The sequence below is a fragment of the Cetorhinus maximus genome, unplaced genomic scaffold, assembly GCF_964194155.1.
Source record: "Cetorhinus maximus unplaced genomic scaffold, sCetMax3.hap1.1 HAP1_SCAFFOLD_737, whole genome shotgun sequence".
Lineage (NCBI taxonomy): Eukaryota > Metazoa > Chordata > Chondrichthyes > Lamniformes > Cetorhinidae > Cetorhinus > Cetorhinus maximus.
In genome coordinates this window covers 40,908-63,276 of record NW_027596679.1, presented here as the reverse complement: position 1 = coordinate 63,276, position 22,369 = coordinate 40,908, and the positions used below count along the sequence as shown (strand labels likewise).

Here is a 22,369-nt window from a genome sequence, read left to right as displayed (position 1 = left end):
CTCATTCAGTTTAGGGTTTAAGTGATTCACCCCCTTCAGATTGTGATTTAACTGTTTCACCTCCTTCAGATCATAGTTTAACAGTATCACCTACTTCGGTTTTGGGGGTAACTCTTTCATTTTCTTGAGTTCGGGGTTTAAATGTTTCTCCTTCCTCAGTTCGCGGTTTAACTCATATACGTCATTCAGTTCGGGGATTAAGTGTTTCATGTCCTTCAGTTCGTGTTTAACAGTTTCACCTGCTCCAGTTCAGGGTTTAGCTGTTTCACCTCCATCAGTTCGGGGTTTAACTGTTTCACCTCCTTCAGTTCGGGTTTCATCTGTTTCAATTCCTTCAGTTTGGGGATTAACTGTTCACTTCTTTCAGTTCTGGGTTGAAATGTTCACTTCCTTCAGTTCGGTGTTTAGCTGTTTCACCTCCTTCAGTTCGAGCTTTTACTCATTTACTTATGTCAGTTCGGGACTTCACCATTGAACTTCCTTCAGTTCGGGTTTTAACTGTTTTGCCTCCATCAGTTCGGGGATTAACAGTTTCATGTCCTTAAGATCGGGTTGAACAGTTTCACGTCCTCCAGTTCGGGGTTTAGCTGGTTCAAGTCCTTCAGTTCGGGATTTATCTGTTTCACCGCCTTCAGTTCGGGTTTTATCTGTTTCACTTCCTTCAGTTTGGGGTTTAAATGTTCATTTCCTTCAGTTCGGGGTTTAAATGTTTCTCCTCCTTCAGTTCGCGGTTTAACTCATTTACGTCATTCAGTTCAGGCCTTAACTGCTTCACCTCCTTCAGTCCGGGGTAAACTGTTTCACCTCATTCAGTTCTATGTTTAATTGATTCACCTCCTTCAGTTCGGGATTTAACTGTTTCGCCTCCTTCAGTTCGTGGCTTAACTGATTCACCTCCTTCAGTTTGAGGTTTTACTCTTTAATTCTATCAATTCGGGGCTTACCAGTTGAACTTCCTTCAGTTCGGGGTTTAACTGTTTCACCTCCTTCAGTTCGGGGATTAACATTTTCATGTCCTTCAGATCAGGTTGAACAGTTTCACGTCCTCCAGTTCAGGGGTTAGCTGTTTCACGTCCATCAGTTCGGGGTTTGACTGTTTCACCTCCTTCAGTTCGGGGTTTAACTGTTTCACCTCCTTCAGTTCGGGTTTTATCTGTTTCATTTCCTTCAGTTCGGGGATTAACTGTTTCACGTGCTTCAGTTTGGTGTTTAACTGTTTCACCTCCTTCAGTTCGGGGATTAACTGTTTCACCTCCTTCAGTTCGGGGTTTCACTGTTTCACCTCCTTCAGTTCGGGGTTTAACAGTTTTGCCTCCTTCATTTCGGGGTTTGACTTTTTCACCTCCGTCAGCTCAGGGGTAATCTAATTCAACTGCCTCAGCTCGGGCTTAATTGATTATCCTCCTTCAGTTCAGGGTTAACCGTTTCACCTCCTTCAGTTCGGGGTTTAACAGTTTTGCCTCCTTCAGTTCGGGGTTTAACTGTTTAACTTCCTTCAGTTCGGTCTTTAACTATTTCACGTCGTTCAGTTTGGGGTTTAACTGTTTCACCTCCGTCAGTTCAGGGGTAATCTAATTCAACTGCCTCAGTTCGGGTTAAATTGATTCTCCTCCTTCAGTTCAGGGTTACCTGTTTCACCTCCTTCAGTTTGGGTTTAACTGTTTCACCTCCTTCAGTTTAGGTTTAACAGTTTCAACCATTTCAATTCCGTCAGATCAGGTTTAACTGTTTCACCTCCTTAAGTTCGGGTTTCACTGTTTCACCTCCTTCAGTTCGGTGCTTTACCGTTTCTCCTCCTTCATATCAGGTTTAACCGTTTCAGCTTCTTCACATCGGGTTTAACTGTTTCACCTCCTTCAGTTCGGGGTTGAACTGTTTCACCTCCTTCAGTTTGGGGATTAACTGTTTCACATCCTTCAGTTTGGAGGTCAACTGTTTCACCTTCTTCAATTTGTGTGTAACTGTTTCAGCTGCTTCAGGTCGGGGTTTAAGTGATTCACATCCTTCAGTTCGGGTTTAACTGTTTCACATCCTTCAATTCGGTATTAACTGTTTCAAATCCTTTAGTTCGGGGATTAACTGTTTCACCTCCTTCAATACTGGGATGAACATTTGCACGTCCTTGATTTCAGTGTTTAACGGTTTCACGTCATTCAGTTCGGGGTTTCACTGTTTCACCTCCTTCAGTTCGGTGCTTTACCGTTTCTCCTCCTTCACATCAGGTTTAATTGTTTCAGCTTCTTCACATCGGGTTTAACTGTTTCACCTCCTTCAGCCCAGGGTTTAACTGCTCCACATGCTGGGATGAACATTTGCACGTCCTTGATTTTAGTGTTTAACGGTTTCACGTCATTCAGTTCCGGGTTTAACTGTTTCACCTCCTTCAGTTCGGGGTTTCACTGTATCACCTCCTTCAGTTCGGGGTTTAACAGTTTTGCCTCTTTCAGTTCGGGGATTAACTGTTTCGCCGCCATCAGTTTGGGGATTAACTATTTCACGTCCTTCAGTGTGGGATTTTACTTTTTCACCTCCTTGAGCTCGGGATTTCACTGATTCACTTCTTTCACTTCGGGATTTTAATTTTTCACTTCCTTCAGTCCAGGGTTTAACTGATTCACCTCCTTCACTTCAGGGTTTAACTGATTCACCTCCTTTAGTTCGGGTTTCAACTGCTTCACCTCCTTCAGTTCGTGGTTTAACTGTTGCACTTCCTTCATTTCGGGGTTTTACTGTTTCGCCTCCTTCAGTTCGGGGTTTCACTGTTTCACCTCCTTCAGTTCAGTGCTTTACCGTTTCTCCTCCTTCACATCAGGTTTAACCGTTTCAGCTTCTTCACATCGGGTTTAACTGTTTCACCTCCTTCCGCTCGGGGTTTAACAGTTTCACATCCTTCAGTTCGGGATTGAACTGTTTCACCACCTTCAGTTCACGGTTTAACTGTTTCACCTCCCTCAGTTCGGGATCGAACTGTTTCACCTCGTTTATTTCGGGGTTAACTGTTTCACTTCCTTCAGTTCGGGGTTAACTGTTTCACCTCCTTCAGTTCAGGGATTAACTGTTTCACCTCCTTCAGTTCAGTGTTTAACTGTTTCACCTGCTTCAGGTCGGGGCTTAAGTGATTCATATCCTTCAGTTCGGGGTTAAGTGTTTCACATCCTTCAATTCGGTGTTAACTGTTTCAAATCCTTTAGTTCGGGGAATAACTGTTTCACCTCCTTCAGTACTGGGTTGAACATTTGCACGTCATTGATTTCAGTGTTTAACTGTTTCACGTCATTCAGTTCAGGGTTTAACTGTTTCACCTCCTTCAGTTCGGGGTTTCACTGTTTCACCTCCTTCAGTACAGGGGTTAACGGTTTCACCATCTTCAGCTCAGGGTTTAACTGTTTCACCTGCGTCAATTTGGGTTGAAGAATTTCAACACTTTCAACTCCGTCAGATCAGGTTTAACCGTTTCACCTCCTTCAGTTCGGGGTTTAACTGTTTCACCTGCTTCAATTCGGGTTGAACAATTTCAACAGTTTCAACTCCGTCAGATCAGGTTTAACCGTTTCACCTCCTTCAGTTCGGATTTTAACTGTTTCACCTCCTTTAGTTCGGGGTTTAACCGTTTCTCCTCCTTCAGATCAGATTTAACCATTTCAACTCCTTCACATCGGGTTTCACTGTTTCACCTTCTTCAGGTCGGGGGTTAACTTTTGCACCACCTTCAGTAAGAGGTTTAACCGTTTCACGTCCTTCAGTTCAGGGATTAACTGTCTCTCCTCCTTCAGTTTGAGCTTTAACTGTTTCACCTCCTGCAGTTCAAGGTTTAACTGTATCACGTCCTTCAGTTTGGTGTTTAACTGATTCACCTCCTTCAGTTCTGGCTTTAACTGTTGCACCTCCTTCAGTTCTTGATTTAACTGTTTCACATTCTTCAGTTCTGTGTTTAATTGTTTCACCTCCTTCAGTTCAGGGTTTTTCTGTTTCACCTCCTTCAGTTTGAGGATTAACTGTTCCACGTCCTTCAGTTTTGGATTTTACTTTTTCACCTCCTTGGTCTCGGGATTTCACGGATTCACTTCTTTCAGTTCGGGATTTAAATTTATCACCTCCTTCAGTTCAGGGTTTTTCTGTTTCACCTCCTTCAGTTCTGGGTTTAACTGTTTCACCTCCTGCAGTTCGGGGTTTAACAGTTTCACCTCCTTCAGTACGGGATTGAACTATTTCACCTCCTTCAGTTTGGGGATTAACTGTTTCACATCCTTCAGTTTGGAGGTCAACTGTTTCACCTTCTTCAGTTTGTGTGTAACTGTTTCACCTGCTTCACGTTGTTGTTTAAGTGATTCACAACCTTCAGTTCGGGGATTAACTGTTTCACCTCCGTCAGTACTGGGTTGAACATTTGCACGTCCTTGATTTTAGTGTTTAACGGTTTCATGTCATTCAGTTCGGGGTTTAACTGTTTCACCTCCTTCAGTTCGGGGTTTCACTGTTTCACCTCCTTCAGTTCGGGGTTTCACTGTTTCACCTCCTTCAGTACAGGGGTTAACGGTCTCACCATCTTCAGCTCGGGGTTTTACTGTTTCACCTGCATCAGTTTGGGTTGAACAATTTCAACAGTTTCAACTCCGTCAGATCAGGTTTAACTGTTTCACCTCCTTCAGTTCAGGGTTTAACTGTTTCACCTGCTTCAATTCGGGTTGTACAATTTCAACAGTTTCAACTCCGTCAGATCAGGTTTAACCGTTTCATCTCCTTCAGTTCGGATTTTAACTGTTTCACCTCCTTCAGTTCGGGGTTTAACCATTTCTCCTCCTTCAGATCAGATTTAACCATTTCAACTCCTTCACATCGGGTTTCACTGTTTCACCTTCTTCAGGTCGGGGGTTAACTTTTGCACCACCTTCAGTAAGAGGTTTAACTGTTTTATGTCCTTCAGTTCAGTCTCTCCTCCTTCAGTTCGAGCTTTAAATGTTTCACCTCCTTCAGTTCAAGGTTTAACTGTATCACGTCCTTCAGTTTGGTGTTTAACTGATTCACCTCATTCAGTTCGGGCTTTAACTGTTGCACCTCCTTCAGTTCTTGATTTAACTGTTTCACATTCTTCAGTTCTGTGTTTAATTGTTTCACCTCCTTCAGTTCGGGATTTTTCTGTTTCACCGCCTTCAGTTTGGGGATTAACTGTTCCACGTCCTTCAGTTTGGGATTTTACTTTTTCACCTCCATGACCTCGGGATTTCACGGATTCACTTCTTTCAGTTCGGAATTTAAATTTATCACCCCCTTCAGTTCTGGGTTTAACTGTTTCACCTCTTTCAGTTCTGAGTTTAACTGTTTCATCTCTTTCAGTTCGGGGTTTAACAGTTTCACCTCCTTCAGTTCGGGGATTAACTGTTTCACATCCTTCAGTTTGGAGGTCAACTGTTTCACCTTCTTCAATTTGTATGTAACTGTTTCAGCTGCTTCAGGTCGGGTTTAAGTGATTCACATCCTTCAGTTCGGGTTTAACTGTTTCACATCCTTCAATTCGGTATTAACTGTTTCAAATCCTTTCGTTCGGGGATTAACTGTTTCACCTCCTTCAGTACTGGGTTGAACATTTGCACGTCCTTGATTTCAGTGTTTAACGGTTTCACGTCATTCAGTTCGGGGTTTCACTGTTTCACTTTCTTCAGTTCGGGGTTTAACAGTTTCACCTCCTTCAGTTCGGTGCTTTACCATTTCTCCTCCTTCACATCAGGTTTAACCGTTTCAGCTTCTTCGCTCAGGGTTTAACTGCTCCACATCCTTCAATTCGGTAATAACTGTTTCAAATCCTTTAGTTCGGGGATTAACTGTTTCACCTCCTTCAGTACTGGGTTGAACATTTGCACGTCCTTGATTTTAGTGTTTAACGGTTTCACGTCATTCAGTTCGGGGTTTAACTGTTTCACCTCCTTCAGTTCAGGGTTTCACTGTTTCACCTCCTTCAGTTCGGGGTTTGACAGTTTTGCCTCTTTCAGTTCAGGGATTAACTGTTTCACCGCCTTCAGTTTGGGGATTAACTGTTTCACGTCCTTCAATGTGGGATTTTACTTTTTCACCTCCTTGAGCTCGGGATTTCACTGATTCACTTCTTTCACTTCGGGATTTTAATTTTTCACTTCCTTCAGTTCAGGGTTTAACTGATTCACCTCCTTCACTTCAGGGTTTAACTGATTCACCTCCTTCAGTTCGGGTTTCAACTGCTTCACCTCCCTTAGTTCGTTGTTTAACTGTTGCACTTCCTTCATTTCGGGGTTTTACTGTTTCGCCTCCTTCAGCTCGGGGTTTCACTGTTTCACCTCCTTCAGTTTGGGGTTTAAATGTTTCACCACCTTCAGCTCGGAGTTTAACTGATTCACCTCCTTCACTTCAGGGTTTAACTGATTAACCTTCTTCAGTTCGGGTTTTTACTGCTTCACCTCCTTCAGTTTGTTGTTTAACTGTTTCACTTCCTTCATTTCGGGGCTTTACTGTTTCACTTCCTTCATTTCGGGGTTTTACTGTTTCACCTCATTCAGCTCGGGGTTAACAGTTTTGCCTCCTTCAGCTCGGGGCTTAACTGATTTGCATCTATCAGTTCGGGGTTTAACTGTTTCACCTCCTTCAGTTTGGGGTTTTACTGTTTCACCTCATTCAGCTCGGGGTTAACTGTTTCATCTCCTTCAGTTCAGTGTTGAACGGTCTCACTTCCTTCAGTTCGGGGTTTCACTGTTTCACCTCCTTCAGGTCGGGGGTTAGCTGTTGCACCCCATTCAATAAGAGGTTTAACTGTTTCATGTCCTTCAATTCGGAGATTAACTGATTCTCCTCCTTCAGTACGAGCTTTTATCTGTTTCACCTCCTTCAGTTGAAAGTTTAACTGTATCACGTCCTTCAGTTTGGTGTTTAACTGATTCACCTCCTTCAGTTCGTACTTTAACTGTTGAACCTGCTTCAGATCTTGATTGAACTGCTTCAACTCCTTCAGTTTGTGGGTTAAATATTTCACATCCTTCAATTCGGGGTTTAACGGCTTCACGTCCTTTAGTTCAGGGTTTAACAGTTTCGCATCCTTCAGTTTGGGGATTAACTTTCTCACCTCCTTCAGTTCTGGGTTGAACATTTGCACGTCCTTGATTTCAGTATTTAATTGTTTCACGTCATTCAGTTCAGGGTTTAACTGTTCCACCTCCTTCATTTCGGGGTTTAAATGTTTCACGTCCATCAGTTCGGGGTTAACTGTTTCAGCTCATTCAGTTCGGCGTTTAACTGATTCACCTGCTTCGGTTCAGGTTTAACTGTTTCACCTTCAGTTTGGTGGTTCACTGTTTCACCTCCTTCAGCTCGTGTTTAACTGTTTCAGCTCCTTCAGTTCGGGGTTTAACTGATTCACCACCTCCAGTGCGGGGTTTAACTGTTTCACGTCTTTCAGTTTGTGGGTTAGCTGTTTCACTTCCTTCAGTTCTGGGTTGAACTGTTTCACCTCTAACAGTTCGGGGTTTAACTGTTTCAGCACCTTCAGCTCGGAGTTTAGCTGATTCACCTCCTTCAGTTCGGGGATTAACTGTTTCACCTCCTTCAGTTCTGGGTTGAACATTTGCACGTCCTTGATTTCAGTGTTTAACTGATTCCCCTCCTTCAGTTCAGGGTTTTACTGTTGCACGTCCTTCAGTTTGGTATTTATCTGTTTCACTTCCTTTAGTTCGGGGTTTAACGGCTTCACATCCTTCAGTTCAGGGTTTAACAGTTTCGCATCATTCAGTTCGGGGATTAACTGTTTCACCTCCTTCGGTTCTGGGTTGAACATTTACACGTGCTTGATTTCAGTGTTTAACTGTTTCACGTCATTCAGTTCAGGGTTTAACTGTTCCACCTACTTCATTTCAGGGTTTAAATGTTTTACGTCCATCAGTTCGGGGTTTATTGTTTCAGCTCCTTCAGTTCGGGGTTTAACTGATTCACCTGCTTCGGTTCAGGTTTCACTGTTTCACCTCCTTCAGTTTGATGGTTAACTGTTTCACCTCTTTCAATTCGGTGTAACTGTTTCAAATCCTTTAGTTCGGGGATTAACTGTTTAACCTCCTTCAGTACTGGGTTGAACATTTGCACGTCCTTGATTTCAGTGTTTAACTGTTTCACGTCATTCAGTTCGGGGTTTAACTGTTTCACCTCCTTCAGTTCGGGGTTTCGCTGTTTCACCTCCTTCAGTTCGGGGTTTCACTGTTTCACCTCCTTCAGTTCGGGGTTTCACTGTTTCACCTCCTTCAGTTCAGGGGTTAACGGTTTCACCATCTTCAGCTCGGGGTTTAACTGTTTCACCTGCTTTAATTCGGGTTTATCAATTTCAACATTTTCAACTCCGTTAGATCAGGTTTAACCGTTTCACCTCCTTTAGTTCGGATTTAACCATTTCACCTCCTTCACATCGGGTTTCACTGTTTCACCTGCTTCAGGTCGGGGGTTAACTGTTGCACCACCTTCAATAAGAGGTTTAACTGTTTCATGTCCTTCAGTTCAGGGATTAACTGTCTCTACTCCTTCAGTTCGAGCTTTAACTGTTTCACCTCCTTCAGTTCAAGGTTTAACTGTATGACGTCCTTCAGTTTGGTGTTTAACTGATTCACCTCCTTCAGTTCGGGCTTTAACTGTTGCACCTCCTTCAGTTCCGGATTAACTGTTTCGCATCCTTCTGTTCAGGGTTTAACTGTTTCGCATTCTTCAGTTCAAGTTTTAACAGTTTCACGTCCTTCAGTTCGGGGTTTAACTGTTTCACCTCTTTAAGTTTGGTGTTTAAGTGATTCACATCCTTCAGTTCGGGGTTAACTGTTTCACATCCTTCAGTTCGGTGTTAACTGTTTCAAATCCGTTAGTTCGGGGACTAACTGTTTCACTTCCTTCAGTTCTGGGTTGAACATTTGCACGTACTTGATTTCAGTGTTTAACTGATTCCCGTCCTTCAGTTCAGGGTTTAACTGATTCCCGTCCTTCATTTCAGGGTTTAACTGAGTCACGTCCTTCAGTTCTGTGTTTAACTGTTTCACGTCCTTCAGTTCGGGGTTTAACTGTTTCACCTCCTTCAGTTTGTTGTTTAACTGTTTCACTTCCTTCATTTGGGGGTTTTACTGTTTCACCTCATTCAGCTTGGCGTGAACAGTTTTGCCTCCTTCAGTTCGGGGTTTAACTGATTCACATCTTTCAGTTCGGGGTTTAACTTTTTCACCTCCTTCAGTTCAGGGTTTAACTGTTTCACCACCTTCATCTCGGGGTTTAACTGTTTCACCTCCTTCAGTTTGGGGGTTAATTGTTTCACCTTCTTCAGATCATGTTTAACTGTTTCACCTCCTTCAGTTCGGGCTTTAACTGATTCACCTACTTCAGTTCGGGGTTTACCTGTTTCACGTTCTTCAATTCTCTGTTTAACTGTTTCGCATCCTTCATTTCAGGTTTGAATAATTTCATGTCCATCAGTTTGGTGTTTAACTGATTCACGTCCTTCAGTTCGACATTTAACTGTTTCACATCTTTATGTTCGGTGTTTAAATGATTCACCTCCTTCAGTTCGGGGTTTAACTGTTTCAACTCCTTCAGTTCAGGGTTTAATCTCCTTCAGTTCGGGTATTAACTGTTTCACCTCCTTCAGTTCGGGTTTTAACTGCTTCAATTCCTTCAAATCGGGGGTTAACTCTTTCAAGTCCTTCAGTTCGGGATTCAACTGTTTAACTTCCTTCAGTTTGGCGTTTAACTGCTTCAGCTGCTTCAGTTCAGGGATTAACTGTTTCACCTCCTTCATTTCGGAATTTAACTGTTCACCTCCTTCAGTTTGGGGGTTAACTGATTCACCTCGTTCAGTTCATGGTTTAACTGTTTCAACTCCTTCAGTTTTGGGTTTAACTATTCCACCTCCTTCAGTTCGGGGTTTAACTGTTTCACCTCCTTTAATTCTGGGGTTAACTGTTTCACCTCCTTCAGTTTGCAGTTTAAGTGATTCACCTCCTTCAGTTCAGGGTTTAACTGTTTCACTTTCTTCAGTTCAGGGTTTAACTGTTTTACCTCCTTCAGTTCAGGTTTAACTGTTTCACCTCCTTCAGTTCAGGGGTTAACTGATTCACGTCCTTCAGTTCGAGGGTTAATTGTTTTACGTTTTTCACTTTGGGTTTAACTGTTTCACTTCCTTCAGTTCGGGGCTAACTCTTTCACGTCCTTCATTACTGACATGCGGTGACTATCAGACCTCGTTTTATGAGTTATGGAGCCTCGGATCGAGGAGACAGGGAGGGGATAGAGTGATACGCAGTGTGTGACTGCGGACACTTGTGAGCAGGAAATGAATGACAGAACATGAACGCTAACTTAAATTTTAGACTGCTCTGTTTATTTGGAAAGCTGATGGGAACATAATTTAAAGTTGTCAGAGAAACCTATTGTGAGAGGAAGTCCCCAACTTGACTTTCCGTCATCAGCGCCTCGCTGCAATGGGGGAATATCATCTTATATTAAAATCGTTAAAGAGCAGGGACAGCAAAAGCTCAGCATGTGCACCAGGATCATTCTATATTTCTCACTTTTCATGCTCTGGATGTGGCCTCAGGTCATCAGCAGGAACATTCGCTGTGACCCCTCGTACTAAGGAGTGGATCTCTCTCCGTAATAATGCGGTTGCTGGTTCTTCCATTATGGGGGGCATCTTCTGCTGGCTCACTGGCTACTATGCAAACCACCACACACGTCCCCAGCCCGATGCCCACCACTACGCCAAAGGTTAACCCGAGGGCAAGCCCCAAGAAACAGCCCAGCGCAGTACACAGGGTGGCTGCCTGAGGTAAAAAGATCAGCAATGCGCACCTCGCCAACACAGGACCAGCTTCCAGCGCCCCCAAGACCATCCCAATGGTTGCAAACACAGCAGCCAACAACATGGCACAGATGCACTGCAGGTCTTGCTTGTATTTCTTGTTGTAAATCTCACAGAGGTCCTGGCGTTTTCTCAGCAGCTGTGTATTCAGATTCGTCACCTCGATCTGGATCTCCGCACGAGAACCTCGCAGACACATCTGAAAACCCACACTCAGCTCCATGGACTTCTGCCCCAGGAGATTCCTCATTACACTTGGAGTGGTCCTCACACACTTGCAGGCTGCATCTATATTGGGCACCTGAATGCATAGAGAGCACAGGGTTAGATACAGATAAAAGTTCCCTCTAAAATGTCCCCATCAATCACTCGCAGGACAGGTACAGCATGCGGTTAGATACAGAGTAAAGCTCCCTCTACACAGTCCCCATCAAACACTCCCAGGACAGGTACAGCATGGGGTTAGATACAGAGTAAAGCTCCCTCTACACTGTCTGCATCAAACAATCCCAGGACAGGTACAGCATGAGGTTAGATACAGAGTAAAGCTCGCTCTGCACTGCCCCCATCAAACACTCCCAGGACAGGTGCAGCAGAGGGTTAGGTACAGAGTAAAGCCCCCTCTGCACTGTCGCCATCAAACACTCCCAGGACAGGTACAGCATGGGGTTAGATACAGAGTAAAGCTCGCTCTGCACTGCCCCCATCAAACACTCCCAGGACAGGTGCAGCAGAGGGTTAGGTACAGAGTAAAGCCCCCTCTGCACTGTCGCCATCAAACACTCCCAGGGCAGGTACAGCATGGGGTTAGATACAAAATAAAGCTCCCTCTACACCGTCTCTATCAAACACTCCCAGGACAGGTACAGCACGGGGTTAGATACAGAGTAAACCTCCATCTATACTGTTCCCATCAAACACTCCCAGGACAGGTACAGCACGGGGTTAAATGCAGATTAAGCTCCCTCTACACCGTCCCCATCAAACACTCCCAGGACAGGTACAGCACGGGGTTATATACAGAGTAAAGCTCCGTCTGCAGTGTTCCGATCAGGAAGGCACTTTATTCTACCTCTTCTGTGTAGCAATTTAGTAAATCATTAAGTTTTGCATCCATTTGCCTTTCCATTTGGCCCTGGAATGTCACATTGTAAGTGTTGCAGGAGATTTCTATCTCTTGATCCAGTAGGTGGAGGAACTCAGTAGCTTCTGTCCTCTTCTCCACCGCAGTCCCTCTGAGAAGCCTGTGACAATCCTCTGCCAGCTCAGCGGCCTTACTCAACAGGCAGGCTCGCATAGAACCTGGAGTTCTCACATGAAGGTCTTCATCTTCATTCTGAGCAACAAAGACAAAAAATGCTAGATCATGATTAACGATCCCTCTGCACTGTTCCCAACAAACACTACCAGGGCAGGTACAGCACGGGGTTAGATACAGAGTAAAGTTCCCTCTACACCGTCCCCAACACTCCTAGGACAGGTACAGCACGGGGCTAAATACAGAGTAAAGCTCCCTCAACACTGTCCCCATGAAAACCTCCCAGGACAGGTACAGCACGGGGTTAGATACAGAGTAAATCTCCCTCTACACTGTCCCCATCAAACACTCCCAGGACAGGTACAGCACGGGGTTAGATAGAGAGTAAAACTCCCTCTACATCGTCCCCAACGAACACTCCCAGGGCAGGTACAGCACGGGGTTAAATACACAGTAAAGCTCCCTCGACACTCCTATTCAAACACTCCCAGGGCAGGTACAGCACGGAGTTAGATACAGGGTAAAGCTCCCTCTACACCGTCCCCATCAAACACTCCCAGGACAGTTACAGCACGGGTTAAATGCAGAGTAAAGCTCCCTCTACACTGTCCCCATCAAACACTCCCAGGACAGTTACAGCACGGGTTAAATGCAGAGTAAAGCTCCCTCTATACTGTCCCCATCAAACACTCCCAGGACAGTTGCAGCACGGGGTAAAATACAGAGTAAAACTCCCCCTAAACTGTCCCCATCAAACACTCCCAGGACAGGTACAGCACGGGGTTAGATACAGAGTAAAGATGCCTCTATACTATCCCCATCAAACACTCCCAGGACAGGTACAGCACGGGGTTAGATAAAGGGTAAAGCTCCCTCTACACTGTCCCCATGAAATACTCCCAGGACCGGTACAGCATGGGATTAGAGACAGAACAAAACTCCCTCTACACCGTCCCCATCAAACACTCCCAGGACAGTTACAGCATGGGTTAAATACAGAGTAAAGCTCCCTCTATACTGTCCCCATCAAACACTCCCAGTACAGTTACAGCACGGGGTAAAATACAGAGTAAAACTCCCCCTAAACTGTCCCCATCAAACACTACCAGGACAGGTACAGCACGGGGTTAGATACAGAGTAAAGCTCCCTCTACACTGTGTCCATCAAACACTGCTAGGACAGGTACAGCACGGGGTTAGATACAGAGTAAAGCTCCCCCTACACTGTCGCCATCAAACAATCCCAGGACAGGTACAGCACTGTGTTAGATACAGAGTAAAACTCCCTCAACACCGTCCCCGTCAAACACTCCCAGGACAGATACAGCACGGGGTTAGATAGAGTAAAGATGCCTCTACACTGTCCCCATCAAACACTCCCAGGACAGGTACAGCACGGGGTTAGATACAGGGTAAAGCTCCCTCTGCACCGTCCCCATGAAATACTCCCAGGACCGGTACAGCATGGGCTTAGGGACAGAATAAAGGTCCCTCTACACTGTCCCCATCAAACACTCCCAGAACAGGTACAGCACCGGGTAAGGTACAGAGTAAAGTTTGGTCCTCTCCACTGTTCCATTCACAAACTGAGGGAATATGCAAACTGAAGTACCAGCTGTTTGAAGTAACTTTGAAACTCGTTCAGCTTCTTGTCCCTTAGTTTTACATTCCAGAAGGCATTCGACATCTGAGAAGATTAGATATACTGTAATTGACTTATCTCAATCTCTCTCTCTCAGGGAGATATCTGTACACTGACTTTTGTCGCTCAGACCTCCCACAGGGAGATATCCGCGCACTGACTGGTGTCTCTCACTTCCTCTTTCACTCAGGGAGATATCTGTACACTGACTGATGTCTCTCAGTCCTTCTCGTTCTCAGGGAAGTATCTGTACACTGCCTGGGGTCTCTCACTCCCCTCTCTCTCAGGGAAATATCTGTACACTGACTGGTGTCACTAAGCCCCCTCTCAGGGAAATATCTGTACATTGACTGGTGTCTATCAGTCCCTCTCTCTCAGGGAGTGTTCAGTACACTGACTGGTGTCTCTCAGTACCTCTCTCTCAGGGAGATATCTGTACACTGACTGGTGCTCCTCAGTCCCCTTTCCCTCAGAGAGGTATCTGTACACTGGCTGGTGTATCTCAGACCCTCTCTCTCAGGGAGATATCAATACACTGACTGGTGTCTCTCAGTCCCATCTCTCTCAGGAAGATTTCTGTACATTGACTGGAGTCTCTCAGTCCCATCTCCCTCAGGGACATATCTGTACATGGACTGGTGTCCCTCAGTCCCCTCTCTCTCAGGGAGATATCTGTACACTGACTGGTGTCTCTCACTCCCTCTCTCACTCAGGGAGATATCTGTACACTGATTGGTGTCTCTCAGTCCCTCTCTCTCAGGGAGATATCTGTACACTGACTGGTGTCTCTCACTCCCTCTCTCACTCAGGGAGATATCTGCACACTGACTGGTGTCTCTCACTCCCTCTTTCACTCAGAGAGATATCTGCACACTGACAGGTGTGTCTCAGTTCTTCTTGTTCTCAGGGAAGTATGTGTACACTGTCTGGGGTCTCTCAGTCCCCTCTCTATCTCAGGGAGACATCTGTACACTGACTGGTGTTTCTCACTCCCCTCTCTCTCAGGGAGATATCTGTACACTGACTGTTGTCGCTCAGTCCCGTCTCTCTCAGGAAGATATCTGTACACTGACTGGTGTATCTCAGACCCTCTCTCTCAGGGAGATATCAATACACTGACTGGTGTCTCTCAGTCCCATCTCTCTCAGGAAGATTTCTGTACATTGACTGGAGTCTCTCAGTCCCATCTCCCTCAGGGACATATCTGTACATGGACTGGTGTCCCTCAGTCCCCTCTCTCTCAGGGAGATATCTGTACACTGACTGGTGTCTCTCACTCCCTCTCTCTCAGGGGAAATATCTGTACACTGATTGGTGTCTCTCAGTCCCCTGTCTCTCAGGAAGATATCTGTACACTGACTGGAGTCTCTCAGTCCCTCTCTCTCAGGGAGATATCTGTACACTGACTGGTGTCTCTCACTCCCCTCACTCTCAGGGAAATATCTGTACACTGATTGGTGTCTCTCAGTCCCCTGTCTCTCAGGAAGATATCTGTACACTGACTGGAGTCTCTCAGTCCCTCTCTCTCATGGCGATATCTGTACACTGACTGGTGCCCCTCAGTTCCCTTTCCCTCAGGGAGATATCAATACACTGACTGGTGTCTCTCAGTCCCCTCTCTCTCTCAGGGAGGTATCTGTACACTGACTGGTGCTTCTCAGCCCACTCTCAAGGAGATATCTACACACTAACTGGTGTCTCGCAGTCCCTGTCACTCTCAGGGAGATATCTGTACACTGTCTGATGTCTCCCAGTCCCCTCTCACTCTCAGGGGCAGAGCTGTACACTGACTGGTGTTACTCAGTTGCCTCTCTCTCAGGGAGATATCTGCACACTGACAGGTGTCTCTCAGCCCCCCTGTCAGGGAGATATCTACACACTGACTGGTGGCTCTCAATCCCTCTCTCTCAGGGAGATATCTGTCCACCGACTGGTGTCCCTCAGTCCCCTCTCTCTCAGGGAGATAGTTGACACTGACTGGTGTCTCTCAGTCCCCGGGCTCTCAGGGAGATATCTGTCCACTGACAGGTGTCCCTCAGTCCCATTTCTCTCTCTCAGGAAGATATCTGCACAATGACTGGTGTCTCTCAGTCCTCTCTCTCTCAGGGAGATATCTGTACACTGACTGGTGTCTCTCAGTCGCCTCTCTCTCAGGAAGATATCTGTACACTGACTTGTGTCTCTCAGTCCATTTCTTTGGTATTACCGGCAGTCATGCTTGCTTATTGATTGAAGTGATATGAATATCTCACCTGCAGTGGCGTTTTGATCTGAACGGAATATTTTCTGATGGTTTTGGTAAATGCCTGTGGATAAACATACAAGGGTTTTAGACTGGGGACTCTGGAGTTGGGTATCTAGATTTTTGCACGGTAGGTTTGGATTACGGCAGATGTGAATGAGCGAAGACTGCAAATCAGAATCATGTGGTCCAGTGTCTCTCATCTCACTGTGATCCAGTGTTTCTCCCCTCTCACTGTGATCCAGTGTTTCTCCCCTCTCAGTGATCCAGTGTCTCTCCCTTCTCACTGTGACCCAGTGTCTCCCCTCTCACTGTGATCCAGTGCCTCTCCCTTCTCACGATGACCCGTGTCTCTCCCCCCTCACTGTCATCCATTGTCTCTCTTCTCTCACTATGATCCAGTGTGTCTCCCTTCTGACTGTGATCCTGTGTCTCTCTCCTCTATCTGTGATCCAGAGTGTCCCTCCTCTCACTGGAACGCAATCTCTCCCTCCTCTCACTGTGATGGTGTCTCTCTTACACTCAGTGATCCAGTGATTCACCCTCTCACTGTGATACACTGTCTCCCTCCTTTCACTGTGATCCACTGTCTCTCCCCACTCACTGTGATCCAGTGCCTCTCCCCTCTCATTCTGATCCAGTGTCTCTCTCTCCTCCCACTGTGTTCCAGTTTATCTCCACTCTCACTGTGATCCAATGTCCCCTCCTCTCACCTCGATCGTCTTTCTCTCCTCTCGCTGTGATCCAGTCTCTCCTACACTTAGTGATCCAGTGTCTCCCTCCTCTCACTGTGATGAAGTGTCCCTCTCCTCTTACTGTGATCCAGTGTCACCCCCTCTCGCTGAGATCCAGTGTCTCTCTCCTCTCAGTGATTCAGTATCTCTCCTACACTGTTATCCAGTGTCTCACCCTCTCAGAGTTCCACTGTCCCCCTTCTTTCACTGTGATCCAGTGTCTCTCTCTCCTCTCAATGTGATCCAGTGCCTCTCCTAGTCACCGAGATTAGGTGTCTCTCTCCTCATTGTAATCCAGTGTCTCTCTCCTCTCACTCTAATAGTGTCTCTCTCCTCTCACTGTAATCCAGCCTCTCTCCCCTCTCACTGTGATCCAATGCCTCTCTCCTCTCATTGTGATCTAGTGTCTCTCTACTCCCACTGTGATCAAGTGGCTGTCTCCTCTTACTGTGATTGTGTCTCTCTTTTCTATCTGTGATCCAGTGTGTCCCTCATATTGTCATGCAGTGCCTCTCTCCTCTCAATGTGATCCAGTATCTCCCTCCTCTTACTGTGATCCAGTGTCTCCCTCCTCTCACTGTGAGGGAGAGAGAGGGGCTCAGGCCGTGGACCGACTAACTTCTGAAAAATGCAGTCCCAGAGAAATAGGTGATGGGTTGGGGAGTATTTTGTTTGTTTTCCTTTGCACATTTGTGTAAAGCCTAAGGTTTTATTACTATTAATAAACTTTACTAGCTGTAGTGGTAGGTTATATTAATTATAAGCTAATTTAGAAAATAAATTAATTAATATATAATAAAGATGGTAGGACAGGTGATACGTTGCAAATGCATAATGTGGAAGCTCCTGGATACCCAGTATAAACCAGGATCAGCACATCTTCAGTAAGTGTCAGCAACTTGAGGATCTTCGGCTCAGAGTTATTGAGCTGGAGGCTAAGCTGCAGACGATGTGATGCAACAGGGAGGAGGAAAGTTACTTGGACACTTTGTACATGGAAGCAGTCACACCATTCAGGATAGGGTCTTCAGATTTGGTCAGTGGTCAGGGACAGGAGGGTGTGACTGCAAATGAGGCAGATAATGGGGATCGAGAAGGTAGAAGTGGAGGTAATTCTCAGTCTTTGCAATTGTCCAACTGAATTGAGGTTCCTGCAGCCTGTATTGGTGAAAGTGGTGGCTGCAGGGTGGAGGGGAAAACTGATCATGACATCAAGGTACAGGGAAGTCTTTCAAGTGGGGAGAGCTAATAGGAATGCAGTGGCATTGGGGACAGTTTAGTCAGGGAGACAGACACAGTCCTCTGCAACTGAGAGCAGGAGTCCAGGTGGAAATGTAGCTTGCCGAGGTTCAGGACATCTGATTCAGTGGGTGGGGAGGATACTGGTGACATGGTCTACGTTGGTACCAAAGACGTTGGTAGACATGGGGAAATGGGAGGGAGTATGAGCAGCTAGGGGCTAAATTGAAAGAGAGTTTGTGTGTGGGAGAGAGAGGGAGAATGTGTATGCGGGAGAGAGAGGGAGAGACAGAGTGTGCAGGAGAGAGAGAGGGAGAGAGTATGTGTAAGAGAGAGGGAGAGAGTGTGTGTGGGAGAGAGGGGAGAGAGTGTGCGCGGATGAGAGAGAGGGAGAGAGTGTGTGGGAGAGAGAGGAAGTGTGTGCAAGGGAGAGGCAGAGAGTTTGTGTGGGAGAGAGAGGGAGTGTGTGCTGGAGACAGCGTGTGCAAGAGAGAGGGAGAGAGTGAGGGAGAGTGTGCAGCAGAGAGAGGAGAAAGTGTGCCGGAGAAAGAGAGGTACAGAGAGTGTGTGCAAGAGAGAGAGGAAGAGAGTGTGCGTGGGAGAAAGGGAGAGAGTGTATGTGCGGGTTGGAGAGATACAGAGTGTGTGCGGGTAGAGATGGAGAGAGTGTGCACGAGAGAGAAATGTGGAGAAAGTGTGTGTGAGATGGAGGGATACAGCGTGTATGGGTGAGAGAGAGGGAGAAAGTGTGCAGGAGAGAGAGAAAGTGTGCGGGGGAAAGGGAGGGACACAGAGTGTGGAGAGAGAGGAAGAGTGTGTGGGAGAAAGGGAGAGAGTGTGTGTGTGTGTAGGTTGGAGAGGTAGAGAGTGTATGCACGAGAGAGGCAGAGAGTGTGCGTGTGAGAGAGGGGGAGAGAGTATGTGCAAGAGAGAGAGGGAGCGAGAGAGAGTACGAGAGAGAGGGAGAGTGTGCGAGAGAGAGTGTGCGAGAGAGAGATGGGGAGAGAGTGTGTGTGAGAGGGAGAGAGTGTGTGCAGAAGAGAGAGAGGGAGAGTGTGTATGCAGGAGAGAGAGGGAGAGAGTGTGTGCGAGAGAGAGTGCGAGAGAGAGAGGGAGAGAGAAAGTGCGAGAGAGAGATGGGGAGAGTGTGTGCGCAGGAGAGAGAGGGAGAGAGTGTGCGCGGGCAAGAGAGAGGGAGAGAGTGTGTGGTCGAGAGAGAGGGAGAGACGGTGTGTGCAGGAGAGAGAGGAAGAGAGTGCGTGCAGGAGAGAGAGAGGGAGAGTGTGTGTGGGAGAGATGTATGCGCGAGTTGGAGAGGGAGAGAGTGTGCTGGAGAGAGTGTGCGCAAGAGATAGGGAGAGTGTGTGTGTGTGAGAGAGAGAGAGAGAGAGAGAATGTGTGCAGGAGAGACAGGAAGTGAGTGTGTACAGGAGAGAGAGAGTGTGTAGGAGAGAGAGGGAGAGAGTGTGTGCAGGTTGGAGAGGGAGAGAGTGTGTGCAAGAGATAGGGAGAATGAGCGTGTGGGAGAGAGGAGAGAGAATGTGTGCAGGAGAGAGAGGAAGAGAGTGTGTGCAGGAGAGGGACAGGGAGAGAGTGTGTGGGAGAGAGGGAGAGAGTGTGTGCGGGTTGAAGAGGGAGAGAGTGTGTGCGGGACAGAGGGAGAGAGAGTGTGTGGGTAGAGAGAGGGGGAGAGTGTGCGAGAGAGATGAAGAGTGAGAGTGTGCGCAGGACAGAGGGAGTGTGTGTGTGTGCGGGTTGGAGAGGGAGAGAGTGTGCTGGAGAGAGTGTGTGCAAGAGATAGGGAGAGTGTGTGTGTGGGAGAGAGAGAGAGAGAGAGAGAATGTGTGCAGGAGAGACAGGAAGTGAGTGTGTGCAGGAGAGAGAGAGTGTGTGGGAGAGAGAGGGAGAGAGTGTGTGCAGGTTGGAGAGGGAGAGAGTGTGTGCAGGAGATAGGGAGAATGTGCTTGTGGGAGAGAGGAGAGAGAATGTGTGCAGGAGAGAGAGGAAGAGAGTGTGTGCAGGAGAGGGACAGGGAGAGAGTGTGTGGGAGAGAGAGGGAGAGAATGTGTGCGGGTTGAAGAGGGAGAGAGTGTGTGCGGGACAGAGAGGGAGAGAGAGTGTGTGGGTAGAGAGAGGGGGAGAGTGTGCGAGAGAGATGAAGAGTGAGAGTGTGTGCAGGACAGAGGGAGTGTGTGTGTGTGCGGGTTGGAGAGGGAGAGAGAGTGCGAGAGAGAGGGACAGTGTGTGCGTGGGAGAGAGAGGGAGTGTGTGTGAGAGAGAGGGAGTGTATGTGCAGGAGAGAGATGGAAAGAGAGTGTTCGCGGGCAAGGGAGAGAGTGAGAGAGGGTGTGTGGTTGGGAGAGAGGGAGAGGAAATGTGTGCGGGAGAGGGAGGAGCGGAGAGAGCGTCTGCGGGAGAGAGAGAGGGAGTGTGTGCGGGTGAGAGAGAGAGGAAGAGCTTGTGCGTGGGAGAGAGAGAGGGAGAGAGTGTGCGGGAGACAGAGAGGGACAGAATGTATAGGAGAGAGAGAGAGGGAGAGGGAGTGTATGAGAGAGAGGGAGTGTGTGCAGGAGAGAGCAAGGGAGAGAGTGTGTGGGAGAGAGGGAGAGAGTGTGTTTGGGAGAGAGGGAAAGCATGTGTGCGGGAGAGAGGGAGAGAGTGTGCAGGAGACAGAGAGGGAGAAAGTGTGTGCAAGAGACAGGAGTACAGTTTATGTGGGAGGGAGAGAGAGAGGGAGACAGAGCATGTACGAGTGACAGAGAGCGGGAGAGAGAACGTGTGTGGGAGAGAGAGTGAGAGAGAGTGTGCAAGTGAGAGAGGGACAGAGTGTATGGGAGAGAGAGAGAGGGAGAGAGCATGTACGAGAGAGAGGGAGAGTGTGAAGGAGAGAGAGAGGGACAGATTGTATGGGAGAGAGAGAGAGAGGGAGAGAGCATGTACAAGAGAGAGGGAGAGAGTGTGTGCAGGAGAGAGAAAGGGAGAGAATGTGTCGGAGAGAGGGAGAGAGTGCGCGCGGGAGGGAGAGGGAGATAGAATGTCTACGGGCGAGGGAGAGGGAGTGTCCAGAAGAAAGAAAGGGAGATTGTGTGGTGGACAGTGTGTGTGCAAGAGAGAGGGAGAGAATGTGTGCGGGAGAGAGAGGAGAGAGATTGTGTACAGGAGAGAGAGGAAGAGGGTGTGTTTTGGAGAGAGAGAGGTAGAGAGTGTGCGGGAAAGGGAGAGAATGTGTGCGGGAGAGAGGGAGAGAGAATGTGTGCAGGAGAGAGAGGAAGAGGGTGTGTGCAGGAGGGAGAGACTGTGTGGGAGAGAGAGGGAGACAGTGTGTGTGGGAGAGAGGGAGAGAGTGAGTGCGAGAGAGTGTGCGTGCGGGTTGGAGAGGGAGAGTGTGTGTGCAGGAGAGAGAAAGGGAGAGTGTGTGGGAGAGAGAGAGAGGGAGAGAGTGTGTGCGAGAGAGAGAGGGAGAGAGTGTGCGTGGGAGGGAGAGGGACAGAGAATGTCTGCGGGGGAGAGAGAAGGAGAGAGTGTCCAGCAGCAAGAGATGGAGAATGTGTGCTGGAGAGGCTGTGTGCATGAGAGAGGGAGAGTGTGTGTGTGGGAGAGAGAGAGGGAGAGAGAATGTGTGCAGGAGAGAGAGGAAGAGAGTGAGTGAAGGAGAGAGAGAGGGAGAGAGTGTGTGGGAGAGAGAGGCAGAAAGTGTGCGGGAAAGAGAGTGGGAGAGGGTGAGTGTGAGAGGAGAAAGTGTGTGTGCGGGTTTGAGAGGGAGAGAGTGTGTGTGGGACAGAGAGGGAGAGGGAGTGTGTGGGTAGAGAGAGAGGGAGAGTGTGTGGGTAGAGAGAGAGAGAGAGTGTGCAATGAAGAGAGAGAGATGGAGAGTGCGAGAGAGAGGGAGCATGTGTGTGAGGGAGTGTGTGCAAGAGAGAGGAAGAGATTGTGTGCAGGAAAGAGAGGGAGAGGGAATGAACGAGAGAGAGGGAGTGAGTGTGTGCAGGAGAGAGAGAGGGAGAGAGTATGTGGGAGAGAGAGGGAGAGGGAGAGAGTGTGTGCGAGAGAGGGAGAGAATGTGTGGGGGAGGGAGAGAGTGTGCGAGAGAGGGTGAGAGGGTATGGAGCAGGGAGAGAGTACTCAGGGGAGTACGCAGGGGAGGGTTAGAGTGTGCGGGGGAGGGAGAGAGTGTGCGGAAGGTGAGAGCGTGCGGGGAAGGGAGAGAGCGTGCGGGGGAGGGAAAGAGCGTGCGGGGGAGGGTGAGAATGTGCGGGGGAGTGAGACAGTGTGCAGGGGAGGGCGAGGGAGTGAATGTTTGTGGATGTGGTGCCAATCAAGCGGGGCTGCTTTGTCCTGGATGGTGTCCAGTTTCTTGAGTGTTGTTGCAGCCGCACTCATCCAGGCAAGTGGGGAGTATTCCATCACAGTCTTT

General features: G+C 47.6%; 1 protein-coding gene across 3 annotated transcripts in view; it reads right to left on the bottom strand.

Moving 5' to 3' along the window:
• Positions 1-10,340: 10,340 nt before the first annotated feature.
• Positions 10,341-22,369, bottom strand: part of LOC144674638 (atlastin-1-like) — a 38,386-nt gene continuing 26,357 nt past the window's right edge. For 2 of the 3 annotated variants that reach the window (XM_078535901.1, XM_078535903.1), the window contains 4 exons: positions 15,993-16,046; positions 13,711-13,785; positions 11,913-12,176; positions 10,341-11,141 (listed from right to left, as the gene is read on the bottom strand). In XM_078535901.1, coding sequence (XP_078392027.1) covers positions 10,581-11,141; positions 11,913-12,176; positions 13,711-13,785; positions 15,993-16,046 — 954 coding nt within the window. In that variant the 3' untranslated portion in view covers positions 10,341-10,580. The remainder of the gene's footprint in view (positions 11,142-11,912; positions 12,177-13,710; positions 13,786-15,992; positions 16,047-22,369) is intronic. The other variant, XM_078535902.1, reaches the window with a different exon arrangement.